Below are 15,670 nucleotides of genomic sequence, written 5' to 3'. Positions count from 1 at the left end.
GCTATAGGCTTGCAAATGAGGGGAGGAGACTTTCATGACTTTAGGCATGGGAAATTAGAGGGGCTCTAGGGGGGGCAGAGAGCAACCCAGTTGGTCAGACAAAACGTCAATCAAAAGTGGCGCGCTATTTTGAAATTTAAGTTTATAAAAACAATAAATGTAGCAAAAACTATACAGATTTGAATAGAAAAGGCAGTAAAACGGCCCGTGGGCGGGCCGCCACGTGGTATGGGGTTAACCTTATTTAAAACCCCAGTTCCAACAAAGCTGGGACACTGAGTAACATGTTTAAAAAAACAAAACAAAACAAATGCACAAACAAGGTTGTCACAAAGGGATCACCTGTGATCTTGACCTTTTAAGTTTTCAAGATTAACACAGAAATAAACAAACAAACAGGACCCAGATGCACAACTAAAGACATTAAACATGGTAGTTAACATAAAACACACTGCATGTATATATTGACACTTTTACAAGTGCATTCACACAAACACACACTAAAAGGTGACAGAGGGGAGAGACTGAGGAGTTAGTCCATTCAGTTTAATGTGGCCTTTGTAAAGTGCTCCAGGAAGGGATTCCAGTAGCGTTCAAAAGTGTCCTTGGAGCCCTTGCAGAGTTTTTTCAGTTGTATTATGGACATCATGTCCACCACCTACAGGTGGAAGGAAATGGGAGCAGATGACTTCCAGTCTCTCAGGATTATTCTTCTGGCAGCAATCAGTCCCAGCTCCAATGGCTGTCACATTTCAGTAGGCACAATCCCTGGCATCAGAAGGCATCCGAAGATTATAAGTCCTGGTTCGGGCAGTAAGGGGGTCTTATATGCCTTGGAAAACCCAGTTAGTGAGCAACAAGGCCAAAAGGCATGAGAGAGCGTACCCTCCGACATATTGCATCTGTCGCACATTGGGGAGACAGGAGTAAATCTTATGCAACCTGACCTTAGAATACTATATTCGGAAGTCACCTGGACCTGGGAGTATAGAGTGTGTATGAGGGTGTGAGTAGGTGTGTAGTGTCTTTTTTTTTTTTTCTGTATTCATGTTGGACGAGTGGATGTGAGTTTCTGTATATGAAATTGTGGGTGGGAATGTGTGATTGTGTTTGTGTATGGCTGTTTATCTGTCAGGTTGGGTTCTGGGCTGCCACCTCTCCTGGATCATCTTAGGCCCCTCATTAAAATGTGGGGCCAGTGTCCCCCCCGTCACACACCCCCACCGGTGATTGGTGCCTCTGCCCGCCGGTGCGTGGGTGGCTCTTGTCTAGGGCTGGGTTAGGGTTAGGGTTAGGGTTAACCCTGGTGGCTGCTTGCTGGGGCCTGGGTGCTCGGGCTTGGTCCAGCCCTGGCTGGGGGGTGGTGCGCCCTCGGGGCTCGTTCTCTCTGTCCATGGCCGGATCTGCTCTGGCGTAGCGGGTTGCCGGCGGGGCCTGTGGGCTCGTCGCTGCGGCCCCCTGGGGCTTCTGCATCGTGGCTGCCGGGGGTCGCCTGGAGCTTGCCTCTGCTGCCCTCTTGGGTGGGGTCCGGTTGTCCCTGCGGGGGGCCCCCCGGGGCTCCGGGCTTGGGGGGCCGCTGTGTGTCTGTGCCTCCGCTCTTCCTTGTGCCATCCTCATGTCCTGGGGGGTGGATCTGGGTCCCCACACTCACTACCAAATATTCTTAAGGAGAAACCATATAGATACATATAGATACACATACATACATATCTAGATTCAGGTGTCTGTCAGATACACCTTCAGTTGGGCTGCGGTTGTCACTAAATATCCTCTTGTATTACCTGGTTCTGTGTACTTTCCATTAAAGTTATAATTATCATCATATACTGCATATGCTTTTTGTTGTTGTGGATTCTTTGTTATGTTTTCTCTTTCCGCACGTCCCATGGCAGAGTTCAAGGGTGTTGAGTTGTTTTATCTCTATGGTTTTTCTTTTAAAACCTTTTCCTCCATCTCTTTTCCCCGTTCTCTTTCTTCTTTCTCATCTTTGTGTCTATTACAATTGAAATAAACCCAAAGCAATTTCTAATAAAGTTTCATATACCAAGGGGAACATCATGGTGAAAGCCATAATGTTCTGCTTGTGAAAGCAAATCTGTTGGGTCTTACCTTGACATTCAGATGACAATTCTGAATGCCACACAGCTGGACAGGACACGTTTAAAAAAAAATAAAATAAAATAAAAAGAATAGTGCAAACGGCGAGTCCCTACTATTTATTGAACAAGAGCGGATTTTGGAAAGACACCTCTTCCACAACAATTCAGAGATCGTTTGCCCCAGCTTGGTCCCCCAAGCCTCCCTGAGTTTTGTGGTGTGTGCAACAGCGCTGTCACCAAGCAGACGCATAATTTTTTAAATAAGGTGCCTGGAGTCAGGAGAGCCCCCTAGAATGTCATAAATGCTCCAACAGCAGAGTGACATATTTCCTAGTCTTTGACTTGATATTGTGCCTGACCTGTAGGTATCGAGAAAAAAGCGAGTGGGGCAAGTTATATTTGTCTTTCAATTGGCTGAATGATGCAAACTTGTTGTCTATATACATATCCTTAATTGACATCAGTCCCCTTCCCCTCCAGTCATGATAATCTTTGTCCTGCCAAGGAGGCAGAAAACTGTGATTAAAGCATATTGGCGTCTGTACTGATGTATTTGGTATTTGGAAACTCCTGATCTGATTCAAGATTCTTACTTGGTGTTTTAGCACAAAGCTCAGATTTCTATAGGCTTCTGGTTTTTCAAAACTGGCAAGCAACATAGCTGGTAAAGAGGGGTTGTTTACCTGGCTAGCTTCCATCTTGAGTTTCAGCCACTAGGTTACCCGGGAACCCCCACTGTCAGAACACCATGGCTCTGATGTTGGTGGCCCAGTAGTAATGTTTGAAAACTGGCAGGCCCAGCCCCCCCTCCTCCACTAGCTTCTGTAAATGCACCCTGGAGATCCTAGCATTTTTCCGTTCCATATGTAAGACTGAATAGTCGAGTTTAAGTCTTTAAAAAGGCTGCTGTGAGAAAGATAGAAAGATTTTGAAATAAATACAGAAACCTGGGAAGGGAGATCATTTTGACTTAACTGATGCATCCAATCAGTGATAGGGGCAAGGTTTTCCAGTACTCAATGTTTTGTTTTAGTCCTGACATGAACTTTGTGAAGTTAAGCTTGAATATCAATTTTGGATCTTTGGGTATGGTCAGCCCTAGATAGGTAAAATGGTTATCCACCACTTTAAATAGGAATTTTTGCAAAAATCCAGATGGGTAAGTATTGGAGAGAGGCATTAATTCACTCTTTGACCAGTTGATGGTATATCCTGACATTTTGCTGAAAGACATGATCAGGCTGAGGAGGAAGGGAACCGATTCTACCGTGTCGTTTAGATATAACATCATCGGCGTATAGGCTAATGAACGTTTCGACATCTCCGACTCGAAGCCCCCCAATGTATGGGTGCTGTCTTATGGCTACAGCCAGAGGCTCCAGTGCAATGGCAAAAAGTGTTGGTGACAACGGACAACCCTGCTGGACCAAGCGCTGTAAGCAAAACGAGGCCGACTGGTCATCATTTGTCAGGACAGAGCACACTGGTTCGTGATATATCAGTTTCACCCAAGAAGTGAAAGTCTCACCAAAGCCAAACCTGTGCAATGCCTCAAACATACAAGGCCATTCAATCTGGGTCAAAGCCGTCAGGGCCGACAACTTTGCCAGATGGAAGGGCCTTTATTGCATCCCTGACCTCTTGAAGCGTTACTTCAGACTCAAGGTAATTCCTGTCAGACTGACTAAGCTCAGGCAGTGGGAGCGAGTCAAAAAATTCATTTAGATTAGGTTGTGTCACGCTATTCTCAGAAGTGTATAGCTGAGAGTATAACTCTTTGAATCTACGATTTATATCAGCAGGGTTGGTTAGAAGGGTGCCGCTGCTGGATCTAATACTGAGAATGGACCTTGCGGCGTGGGCGCCCTTCAGCTACTGAGCCAGCAGCCTCCCTGGTTTGTCTCCAAGCTCAAAATTCTTTTGTCATAATTTCAAAAGCAGGTTACTAACCTGGCCGCTCACAATTCCGTTACATTCATATTTAAGTTTCAATATTTCCCTGTGTAGTCTTCCGGCGATTTAGAGATTTCAGGAGTGCGCTATTAATTTCTATAAGGTGCTTCTCTCTTTCTTTTTTAAGGGCTGAGGTAAAGGAAATTATATCGCCACGCAGGACAGTCTTTAACGCTTCCCATACGTAGAATCTGATACTTCCCCGTTATCATTTATTTCTATAAAGTCCCTCAGTTTGTTATATTATAAGTTATATTTTTGACAATGTTGTCATCATTAAGTAAGCTTGCGTTGAGTCACCAGGCTTAAGTCTTCCCAGAAAGGGAGAGATCTAATGTTATAACCAAGGGTCAATGATCAGAAATCAATATATTATGATATTTAGAGTTAACAATTTGAGAGATCAGGTTATTGCTTATCATAAAATAATCAATCCTGCTATAGGATTTGTGCACATGTGAGTAAAATGAGTATTCTCTGCACGTGGGATGTTGAGCCCTCCAGATATCAACCATATTCCTAGATTTAAGAAGGTTATTAATGATCTTGGTGGATCTGATGCTGGTCATAGAAGATCTGTCAAGAAATGGATCAAGATAGCAGTTCAGGTCTCCTGCTATTATTATGTTTGAGTAACTGTCGTCTGGGAAGAAGTCAAACTAAAGAAATTTGGTTCATCTGTGTTTGGACCATACACTCCTAATCAAAATCTTAAGACCCGTCAAAAAATTGCAAGAATTTGCATTTTGCACTATTGGATCTTAAGAAGGTTCTAAGTAGAGCTTCACAATGTTAAAAGAAGAAATCAGCGTAAGAGACAAAAACTTTTGAGCGGGGAATTAATTGAAAACTGCATTTACACTCAAACGTGATTTTTTCAGCTGATCAAAAGTTTAAGACCATAGCTAAAAATAACCCGAAACCCTCCCAAAACAGAAATCAAAGTGTCCAAAAAAGGACTCAGTAATGAGTAGCTCCACCATTCTTGTTGATGACTTCAAACAATCGTTTAGGCATGCTTGATGCCAGTGTTTCCAGGAGGCTAGTGGGAACGTTGCTCCAAGTGTTGAAGATGGCTTCACGAAGGGCATCCACTGTCTGGAACTGATGTCCATTTTTGTAAACTTCCCTTGCCATCCATCCCCAAATGTTCTCAATTGGGTTTAGATACGGGGAACATGCAGGATGGTTCAAAAGAGTGATGTTATTCTCTTGGAAGAAGAAGTTTTAAGATTTTGATCAGGAGTGTATATATTATGAAGGGTTAATGGTTGTGAGTTTATCATAGGGATCATTCTTGACCCATGAGGTGTCCAGCTGAACAGTTTTATATTTCTATGTTAGAGGTTTATCAATTTAGAGCTTAGACAAGAAACTGTCTACAGACAGATGGACGGCCTCAAACCATAATATGTCTCTTCTTAGGACGGGCGTATAAAAACAAAATGCAATGATTTTCAAATCTAATAAACATATTTTTTCACAATGAAATACACTAAACATATCAAATGTTTAAGAAATCAAACTGTTTTAGGAAAAAATAAGTTAGTTTTGTATTTGATGGCAGAAACATCTTAAACACAGTTGGAAGGCTGTAAAAGTAAGTGATACAAATAAAAAAAACAGCTAAAAGATCATTTTGCAACTAACTTGTTTAATTGGCAACAGGCCTTCTTACTGAGTATAAAAAGACTAGGTATAAAAAAAAACATTTTAGAGAGACTGAATCTCTCAGAAGTAAAGATGGACAGAGGTTTCCCAGTCTGAGGATAAACTGAGTCTAAAAATAGTGAAACAATTTCAGAATAATGTTCCTCAATGGAAAATTAGGAAGACTGAATATCCCATCATCTACAAGTCATATCAACAAAAGATTTCAAGAACCTGGAAAAATATCTGAGGTCAAAGGTCAAGGCAGAAAGCTAATATTAGACAGCCATGCTCTTCAGCCCCTCAGGCATCACTGCATTAAAATCAGGACTGATTCTGTTCTAGATATCACTCCAGGAACACTTCCACAAATTACTGTCTGTAAACACAGTTCACCATGCTGTCCACAAATGCTGCTTAAAGCTCTACCACGCAAAGAAGAAGCCAGATGTGAACATTATCAGAAACACCACCATCTTCACTGGACCAAAGCTCATTTAAAATGAACTGAGGCAAAGAAGAACACCTTTCTGTGGTCAGATGTAGTCAAATGTGAAATTTTTTTTTTTGGAAACCATGGATGCCACTTCCTCTGTAGTAAAGAGAAGAGGGACCATCCAGCCTGTTAGCAGTACACAGTTGAAAAGCCTGCCTCTTGATACCTTCAAATTCAAAATTACCTTTTCTTTCCTGTAAAAATTATACAGTTTCTTAGTTTCAACATTTGATATGTTTACTATGCTCTATTGTAAATAAAATATGGGTTTGTGATATGTGCAAATCACTGCATTCTGTTTTTACTTATATTTTACACAACTCCCAGCTTTGTCGTTATTGGGGCTCTATATGACACCAATAAAAAAAAAAAAATTAAAAAGAGAACGAGAAAAAATTAATTTAAAATGCAATCTCAAGGAACTATACTGTAAAAATGATGTGTCACCGTTTTGTCCTGGTCAATCTGGTAACACCTATGGGATGTGAAAGAATGAACAATTTTTTAGGACAGCCCAAAATTGCCAAATTCTTTTTTTTTATTCTTGACACGCAGCATAGGTGGATATTAGGACTGAGTTTACAGAAAACAGAACTGAACAATAAATACAATCTGTAAACTTAAGCAGTTATATTGACTGACTGCTCATCATTTTGTGAAATTACCTGCATGATCTTGCCATCTTTGCCTCTATAGAGTGTGTAGAGCTGATAAGCTTTATAGTGGTGAGGGGGAATGGACGAATAAGGGAAAGACCCCGGTCCTTTACTTTTCCTTTTTTGAATGACATCCCTGTTCCTGGTCTCTCTGCGACGAAGAGGGTTGGACAAAGAGGGCTGCAATAGCAATGTGAACTGAACTCAGTAATTATTACATTTCCTGCATTTCACATATAAAGTGGGGATCTCTAAACACTGACTAAACCTAAACCCTGGGCTTTAAAACTTTACCTTTTTTCTCTGCCGCCTGGTCTTCTCTCTCCTGGTATTAGACTCGGCCCAGTCGCTGCTCAGGCTGTTATCTGTAGCTGAGGCACTGTCCTGCACAAAACAGGAACATGTTCAATAGTGTGATTTTTAGAATGTCTGACTAGTTTTCATAAAGGAAATTTTACAAACGACAACAAAACTAGTTTACAACTGCTAAAACAGTCTGCAGCTGCTGGACTAAACTGGAGACAGAGTTTTGGTGGAGACCAGGTTTATGCAAGAGTAATGCATATTGCCTGCCGCCTTTCATGTCAGAGTTTCAGATTAATCATCATATGAAGAGAAATAACTGAGTTAGAGTTATTTTGGTCAAACATTGTAAATGTCATTATGTGCACTTACATGCAATATTGTGAGATGTATTAGCACTCATGTATTGGTAATGACGCTCAGCTACTACAACATCAAGCTTCAGTATCTGTAAAACTGACCAAGTTATAGCAACCTTTGTGTTGGCAAATGTTCATTCAGATGGCTGTGATGGCCACCTGAATTAGGCTGAGTTGTAGGTGTACACCCAATAATTACTTTTCTGAGAATTTCATTAAAATCTGTACAGTGGTTCAAGAAAAGACAAAGAGGATTGATACTAACTATTACTGCCAAAAATTTAAGCAAATAATTTACACAATGTGCAGTGTCTGTTGAAAAAGACTCAGCTACAATCAAACCCATTTTTAAGACAATGTCAAATTTGTAAATTTGAGTTATAGCCATTTCTTGAAGCGCAAACCACAACGACAGATTGTCTTTTTTAAGATGTCATTGTGGTTTTAAATTTGTAGTTGTGTTTAGTGATTTGTTGATGTACTTCCCAATTCAGGGCTACAGTAAATTTCTGTGTTTGCTAAGGTCGCTTAGCTGTGGCAGCTATTTTGAATGCAATTTGTTCAAAAAGTTAATCAGTTGTAGATGTACATCCAATGATTACTTTTTGAGTGTCCAGTGGTTTGTGACTTACGAACATGGAGGACAACCAAACACACACACACACAGGCAAAAACATTCTGAGGACAAAAGGTTGGGAACACGGGCTTAATGAGACACCTATCACAAAAAGTAGTTACGATTTACAATATTTTAAGAAAATATCGTTTGCCACAAATTCAGCTAACTGGCACCTGTCTTGGTTAAGATCTGAACTACAAATGACCTTCTAACTTCTCATTAAAGCTGTGTGACCTTTGAACTCAGTGGGGTCAAATTTCTTTACACAAGGTGTCAAAATTAAAAACCTGGTCACGAGTTAAGAAGCAAGTTTTGTTAACAAGAGAACTGGTTTGAAAACACTTTTTTTTTGTCTGGATTTATACTGACAGGAACTCAAGCCCAACATTTCACAAGGGGAGCCCCCAAGCTTTGCAATGATGTCACACGTTCTTCGAATGAGTTTCCTATCCAGACAGCGACAGGTGGCGGTTCTGGATAGTGACAGGTGGCGGTTTGTCTATTGAAGGTTTGTATTTCAAGACACATATTCTTTAAAACATTAACTGCATAGTCAGTCGCCAGACTTTCGGTTGTAATTTTCACCAGGAGCTAAACTAACCACATCCATCAAACTTCATTGTCCTTTAGGAAGCTGAAGAATGACACAGCTGTTGTAGTTTTGGATCAGTTTACACTATTATTTGCAACACACTGAATCTTTTTACCCGCAGGCTATCCATATTTGCTCTTTACTGCTTTGTTTGCCATCCTGTGTTTGGCTCAGGACACGTCATACTTCTGAGTGATCACAAAAAATGACGAAGTGGCCCTAGTAAGTTTTTCAATCTTTTTTTCTAATCAACTTAAAATTAGTGTGAATTTTTTAAAATGTGAGACTCTGAAACCAAGTACTTTTTATGACTTTCTTTCCATTTAAGTTAACTTTAAAACACTTTTCATTTTCCCTTTAAAATTACAGAAGAAAACAAAAAAAACTTATGGATAAAAAAAAATTCAGGAACTATCTGTGATGCTCTAACAGGCAAATCTCAGATTCTGGATCTGAGCCTGAAGTGGACATTATAGTAAAACATAAAAGTAGCTCACACTGATGAAACAGAGATAATTAAACAGATCTCCTTACACCCATAGTTGGAAACCACAGTAATAGAGGATAGTTCAGCTGTGAGTGGGATCAGAGGGGACAAAATTTGACTCCACTCAATGACAGTTTTTTGTCTTCTCTTTCCTTATTTGACATATGTTTTGTGTTCAAAAATTTTACACGGCACAGTTGTAATTACCTTACAGGGTAAAATGTCTTCTCTTGGCACTGACTGAGCTCTACCCTCTGCTTTCAGCTTCTCTCTCCTCTTCCTCACATTCCTGCCACGTACAAATGTCTGCAAATGAACACACACAAAGATAAAAAATATTTAACAGCTTAAATTCATCAGACAGCGAAAGTTTAAAAAAATTAGAGTTTAGTGATTCACAATTTAAAAGGTTGTTTTTATACACACAACACTCATTCCATTTGTGCATGAACAATCAGCTTCATGTACTTAACAGTAAACATATTCATTTAGATTTACTGAGTTGGCATTATTACACTTACAGGTTAAGGAAAGTCCACCCTCTGTCATTTCTAGGGTTAATGTATCAGGACATAATAAAAATGATCTGGTCTTTGCCAGTTCCAAAATTGTTCAAATTTAACTTCAAATAAGGAAAAACAAAACCAGATTAAACCATGTCATTATTTACTAAACAAAAATAAAACCAAGTGTAAAAACTTTCCATGAAAAGCTTCATCCAGGCCTGTTGCTTCCAGAGGATTTGTTAGGTTCAGATGCAGCTGATTAAATATACTGATTATCTGATCATCACCAGTCAGACAACGTCTATAAAGCTGGAGGTTTTGCTGCTCCAGCAAACAGGTGTGTGTTTACACAATGCCAAGGTAGAAAGACATCAGCAATGACTGTTGCTGTCTATTAATCTGGGAAGAGGTAAAAGTCATTTCCAAACTACTCTGAGTTCATCAATCTACAGAGAGAAAGATTATTCACAAGTGAAAATCATTTAAGACAGCTATCAATCTTTCCAGGAGTGGCAGTGCCAGAAAATTCACCCTGAGCATCTGAATGTGCAATGCTCAGAGAAATGACAAAAACGCTAAAGAAATTTTCCCACCAAATGGGAGCAGTGCTAATCTGGAGACAGTGCTCATTTATCACCAGTTCTTTCAGTTTCCACTGCTGTAAGCTCTGGCTCTTATACAAAAAAAAAAGTTCTAACTCAGTACCAACTCTGCTGGGTTCGAGCAAAGAACCACTTTTTTCAGACCAACAACCAATTTTATTTTAAACATTTCATGTTTAAAAATACACCGTTAGTTTCACTTTAACTCTGCTTAATGTAAGATGAAAGTCGTCCCCTTAACATGAATAAGAAGTGGGGAACATGAATATGATCAGTGAAAGAACACCGTCTCTGATCTGATCTTCCTGCAGTTTGTGTGTTTGTCTGTTCTTGTTTGTCTGTTTTTATTTGTGTTTTTTTTTTTAGAGTTGGTTACATAGCATTAGGCAGTGGGTCAAAACACTGCACAGAACAGCTTTCACAATCACTGTTTTAAATTGACTTCATTCACAAAAGCTCCATTTAGAAACATTTTGGGCTTTTTTAATGTCACCAGCTGGTGTTAATAGATCCTGCTAGAACTATTCACAGCAGTGTTTTCAAATACGATCCAAGATCAGAAATGAACATTCAAAAAACACCAATTGTTGTTTAAAACATGTTTTTAAATTAAACTGGGTACATTAAGACATATGTTTGACAAAATAATGACACAAACCCTGTGGTCTATAGGGATAAAGTGTCTCTCTGCCAAACAGGTTTTTAACTTGAAGCAGCTAAAAACCAGCACAAGCACCAGCCCTGGGCCAGTACTGGAACCGCTATAGTAAAAAAAAAACTTTTTTGAGCTCTATCTCAGATTGTACAGGCCCCATTTAGCAAGTTAAATGTTAAAGGTCATGACAGGACAATTAGAAAAAGAATGAACAAGTATGGCTTGTTTGAAAGAGTTGCAGGAGAAAGCCTTTTCTCTCGAATAAGAACATGGCAGCATGACTTTAATTTGTAAAGTTGCAACTGATTGAAGAACAAGAAGAAAGAAACCCAAAGGACAGATGTTTACCAACAATGCACAGCAGCAAACACAGAATATCAGCACAAACACTTCATGCTAACTGTCAGCACGGTGGTGGAGGGATGATGAATTGGGCTTATTTTGCAACCAAAGGACCTGGGCATCATATAGTCATTGAGTCAACCATAAACTGCTCTGTAGACCAAAACACTTGGAATAGACCAAAATAAGTTGTGGGTGAGAATAGAAGTGATTTCTTTTTGTTTCAGAGGTAAAACTGCCTTTAAACAATTGTTGTTGAGTGGTTTCAGTTTTTTGTACCATTTTTGCAGGCACCAAACTAGGATGGCTATCCCAATTTTGTTGTACACAAAAGCAGCACAAGGACAATAAAAATAATTTTAATCTAGAAACATAGTTTGGAATTGAGGTAAATCAGATCTGCAAATGTGAATGTAAAAATAAGGATTCCTCCTCTTAAATCAAGAATGTACACTTGATGAATAAACTCCCATATCGGTTATTTTTGCCTTCAGTAAATTATACAGAGTTTCTCTGTAAACATAAAAATGATGTCCATGACTGTTTGTACCTGGAGAGTTTTGGTGAGAAGAAGAGACACCTCTGGGTTGTTGTGATCTCTGGCCTGGTCCAAAGCTGTCTGACCTGCCTATAGAAACACAAACACAGTAAAGGCAACACTCCAAAGTATGGTTTTCTAAACAGGTTTTAAATTAGCCTTTAATCTAGAATATTTAATCCTGGCCTAAAATGTGGCTTTTTAGATTACTAACTCATTACTAAACTCATTGAATAACTCCTGAACTATGGAGTCTCAAACTAAAGAGACCACTCACTGGGTTTTAATACAGGATGAGAGTTGTGGTATGGGCTGTTTTTATGGTTTTTATTTTGTCCTTTTGTGTTTTTAATTGTTTAATTGTTGTTGTAATTTGTTGTTTTTGTCTGCAGCACTTTGGCCAACCGCAGTTGTTTTGAAATGTTCTATATAAATAAATTTGATTTGATTTGAAAGTAAATCAGATTAACTTCAAAGAACATCTACTAGTCTGAATGAACTGGACTGAGGTTACATATAAAAGATTCTATTTTAAACCTTCCGAATCTCCTATACATGGAGGAGACCAGGCTTGTTGCTCTAAAAGATTTGTGCTTTTATTGCTCAGCATCTTTCTGGACCAGGATTAAACAAATGTGTATTTCCACATTGTAGAACATATCATGCCTGTCATGTGGTAGCCTATACCAAAATTTCAGATTAAGCACAACTGCAGATCTGACTAGTAATGGATGTAGCATATGAGAATGGCCTTGATCCTTTACTTAAATGTAGCACTGGACATAAGTGGATGTCCTCAATGTAGGACTAGAAAAACAAGTTGACCACAAATCATTGTGGTTATAAATGACTATAGACTTGTACAAAAATAAGACCAATTTACAGGCTCCTACTGGTGGAGGGAAGGTGGCTTCGACTCGGTCACAGCCACAGCCACAGCATTTATGGAAAAAACGGTGAGTGTTTTGTGACTTTATTTCACTTATTTCTCTGTCGGTGGTAAGTTTCAAGACTGCACAACGATGACCTGCCTACATCAAGGTGGCAATCAGTTGTATAGAAAATCACCTAGACCATGTAGGTCTGTCTCAAACTGAGACAGGTCAACCCAATTATTTGGATACTTTAATAAACCATTTTCTTTCTACTGCCCACTGCTCTGGGTGTTTATTTTCTCTAGTATGTGCTTAACTACTCAGTGTAGCTATTTTGACAACTCTAGATATGTTGAGCACAATGGTTAAATTCCTTTGCATCTAAAATCTTGCTGGTAACTAAAGAATCTAAATTTTTGAACATGACTGCAGAAAAAGAATACAGGTACTCACATTATTGGATATAAGAGTGGCTGATCCAGCTTCCAGCAGCAAACGTACTGTCTTCTTATGATTCAGAGCAGCTGCCACATGGAGTGGAGTGTCCCCAACCTGCAGGATCAGACATACAAAATAACAAAACAATCACTTCAGCTTCATTTCATTTCAGTTTTTCAGTGCTTAAAGAGTAAAATACAGAGTTTGAAATACCAAAGTCATAGCATCTATGTCCTGCATGAGCTGAACATTTTCAAATTTGAAACGTTGGAAATTTTTTTTACAGAAAAAAAATATTGTGTTAATGTGGTGGGAAAACTGACTCAATAATGACAAAACCAATCAACTATTTAAGTTACAGACTTGTATAACTGATGTGATTGTTTTTCAACACAAAAGTAATGAGAAACATGAAATCATTCGTCAAGATGGTTCTATAGCTGAAGTCAAATTTAAGGAAGTAATGAAAGTCTAAGTAGAAATATGTATAGAGTTCAAATCTTAGCAAAATTAGCTACACAAAAAAAAGTTTTTGTAGAGGACCTTGATACACAAAAATGGAAAAACTAGAACCCTAACCCAGATTAATGACTAATAGAGAACATGACTCCTATTTTTGCCTGTCAGACCACCTTTCTCTCTTATTGTAACTCCTGTATCTGTTGGGATTGGGAATGTAGTGTGTGTTTTTCCCCAGCAGATGGCGACGGGGAGCAGGTTGGAGGAGTGGATGGATGATTATGAGGCGCACCTGCATCTCATGAGGACTCATCACTGAAGCGGCATTTAAGGAGTGGGCTGCCAGTGCTTCAGTGCCTGAACCCCAGAGAAACAGCTGGACCTGGTGGTGTGACACAACATGTTTTAAAAGACTGAGCTGACCAGCTGAAAGTGGTTTTCACAACAATTTCAATTGTTTCCTATCTGTGTCATGTGCCTCGTCATGCTTCAAAACATCAACTATAATCCTGGTACCCAAACAGCCAGCTCATGGCTCACTTGCCAAATGTTTGGAAACACAAGTCTGAAATACATCAGAAACATGATACAGCTAATTTTGACCAGAACTAATTTTCCTGCAGAGAACCAATTCACTAAGCACGCAGCAACCATGGTCTTTCACGCAACACTGGAACATCTGAGAAACAGTGGCTCAGGAGGTAGGGGTTTGTCCTGTAATCGGAGGGTTGCTAGTTCGAGCCCCCGCTCCGGCTGTCTCAGCCGTTGTGTCCTTGGGCAAGACACTTCACCCGCCTTGCCTACTGGTGGTGGTCAGAGGGCTCGGTGGCGCCGGTGTGATGACAGCCTCACTTCTGTCAGCCCGCCCCAGGGCAGCTGTGGCTTACCGCCATCAGTGTGTGAATGTGTGGATGTATCAGTCAATGATTGTAGTGTAAAGCGCTATATAAGTGCAAGCCATTTACCATCTAGTGATAAGCAACACACATCTGCATACTCTTCACAGACTTCTGTTTGGCCTTTAAAACTATCCCTTCAGGCAAACCTTCACTAGACTACAAGACTTCTAGTGGGTTCTAGACTTCTGAACAAGCTGCACTCAGACTGTGCAGCTTACACAAGAGATATTTGCAAGTTTCCCTTGTTAATTTATTGATATGTTGTCTAATTCCTGTGAAAAGCTGAAAAAAATTCTCCTAAAATCAGTGAAATCTTTGTCACTTTCTTGGCAATAAGCTGTGCAAATCAGAGGAACAACCCAAGCCTGCTCTTTTGTCTATCATACCCCTGGGGGGGTTCGCAGGGTGCACCTTACTGTCACCTGGCTAATGTTTCTTTCCTTTTCCCCTGTCCGACAATGCACTGCTTTTTATATGCAGGTTGCCTAAATCAGACTCTAGTTTGTGTGACACACAATCTGGGCTCAAACCTCAGAACTCAATCTCTAGTGTGGAGCGATGATCTCACCTTCGCCTTTGCTTGAGAATAAAATCTACACAATCTACACAACTGTGTACCTATGCTATGCTAGATGCACATAATTGTCTATATGGCAGAAAGAAACAATGTTAATGAGGTTCAAATAGGAGGAAAATGCATGGTCCAGAATATCCTGAACCTTAAAAAAAAAAGTTATAGATGAACAAATAGATGGATGAGTGGATGGATGGATGAACAAATGATTTAACTGATGGATGGATGGTTGAATGAATGTACGGATGGCTGGATGAAAGACAGCATAGAACTTTGATGAATTTTTATCAAACATCCACTGACTGTTGTGGATTAGAAGGCCTTGTATTTATTCTCCCATGCTTTATTTAGCATTTGATTATTATATCTTTATCTGATTTGTGTTTATCACCATTTTATATTTAGCCACCATTTTAAAAGCTTTAACAAGTAGTTGTTTAGTTTATCTGGAAAGAGAGAGATAGGTGGTAAACATCCTGGAATGTGAGCAACGGACGTGCCAGCAAAGAAGGGGGAAGGAGAGACCTTTGACCTCCAGAGAAGGGAGGCAGTGACCCACCCTCTGGAG

At 39.7% G+C, this 15,670-nt stretch overlaps 1 protein-coding gene across 3 annotated transcripts in view; it reads right to left on the bottom strand.

The window, feature by feature from the left end:
* ankrd6b (ankyrin repeat domain 6b) overlaps positions 1-15,670 on the bottom strand; it is a 72,725-nt gene that overhangs the window by 18,916 nt on the left and 38,139 nt on the right. For all 3 annotated transcript variants that reach the window (XM_017437714.3, XM_037981727.1, XM_037981726.1), the window contains exons 8-12: positions 13,186-13,284; positions 11,870-11,947; positions 9,422-9,520; positions 7,149-7,238; positions 6,864-7,034 (exon numbers count right to left, since the gene is read on the bottom strand). In XM_017437714.3, the coding sequence (XP_017293203.1) occupies positions 6,864-7,034; positions 7,149-7,238; positions 9,422-9,520; positions 11,870-11,947; positions 13,186-13,284 (537 nt within the window). The remainder of the gene's footprint in view (positions 1-6,863; positions 7,035-7,148; positions 7,239-9,421; positions 9,521-11,869; positions 11,948-13,185; positions 13,285-15,670) is intronic.

This window comes from Kryptolebias marmoratus, linkage group LG19 (genome assembly GCF_001649575.2).
Source record: "Kryptolebias marmoratus isolate JLee-2015 linkage group LG19, ASM164957v2, whole genome shotgun sequence".
Taxonomy (NCBI): Eukaryota; Metazoa; Chordata; class Actinopteri; order Cyprinodontiformes; family Rivulidae; genus Kryptolebias; species Kryptolebias marmoratus.
The sequence above is the reverse complement of the archived record's forward strand: the minus strand, read 5'-3'. Positions and strand labels throughout refer to the sequence as shown.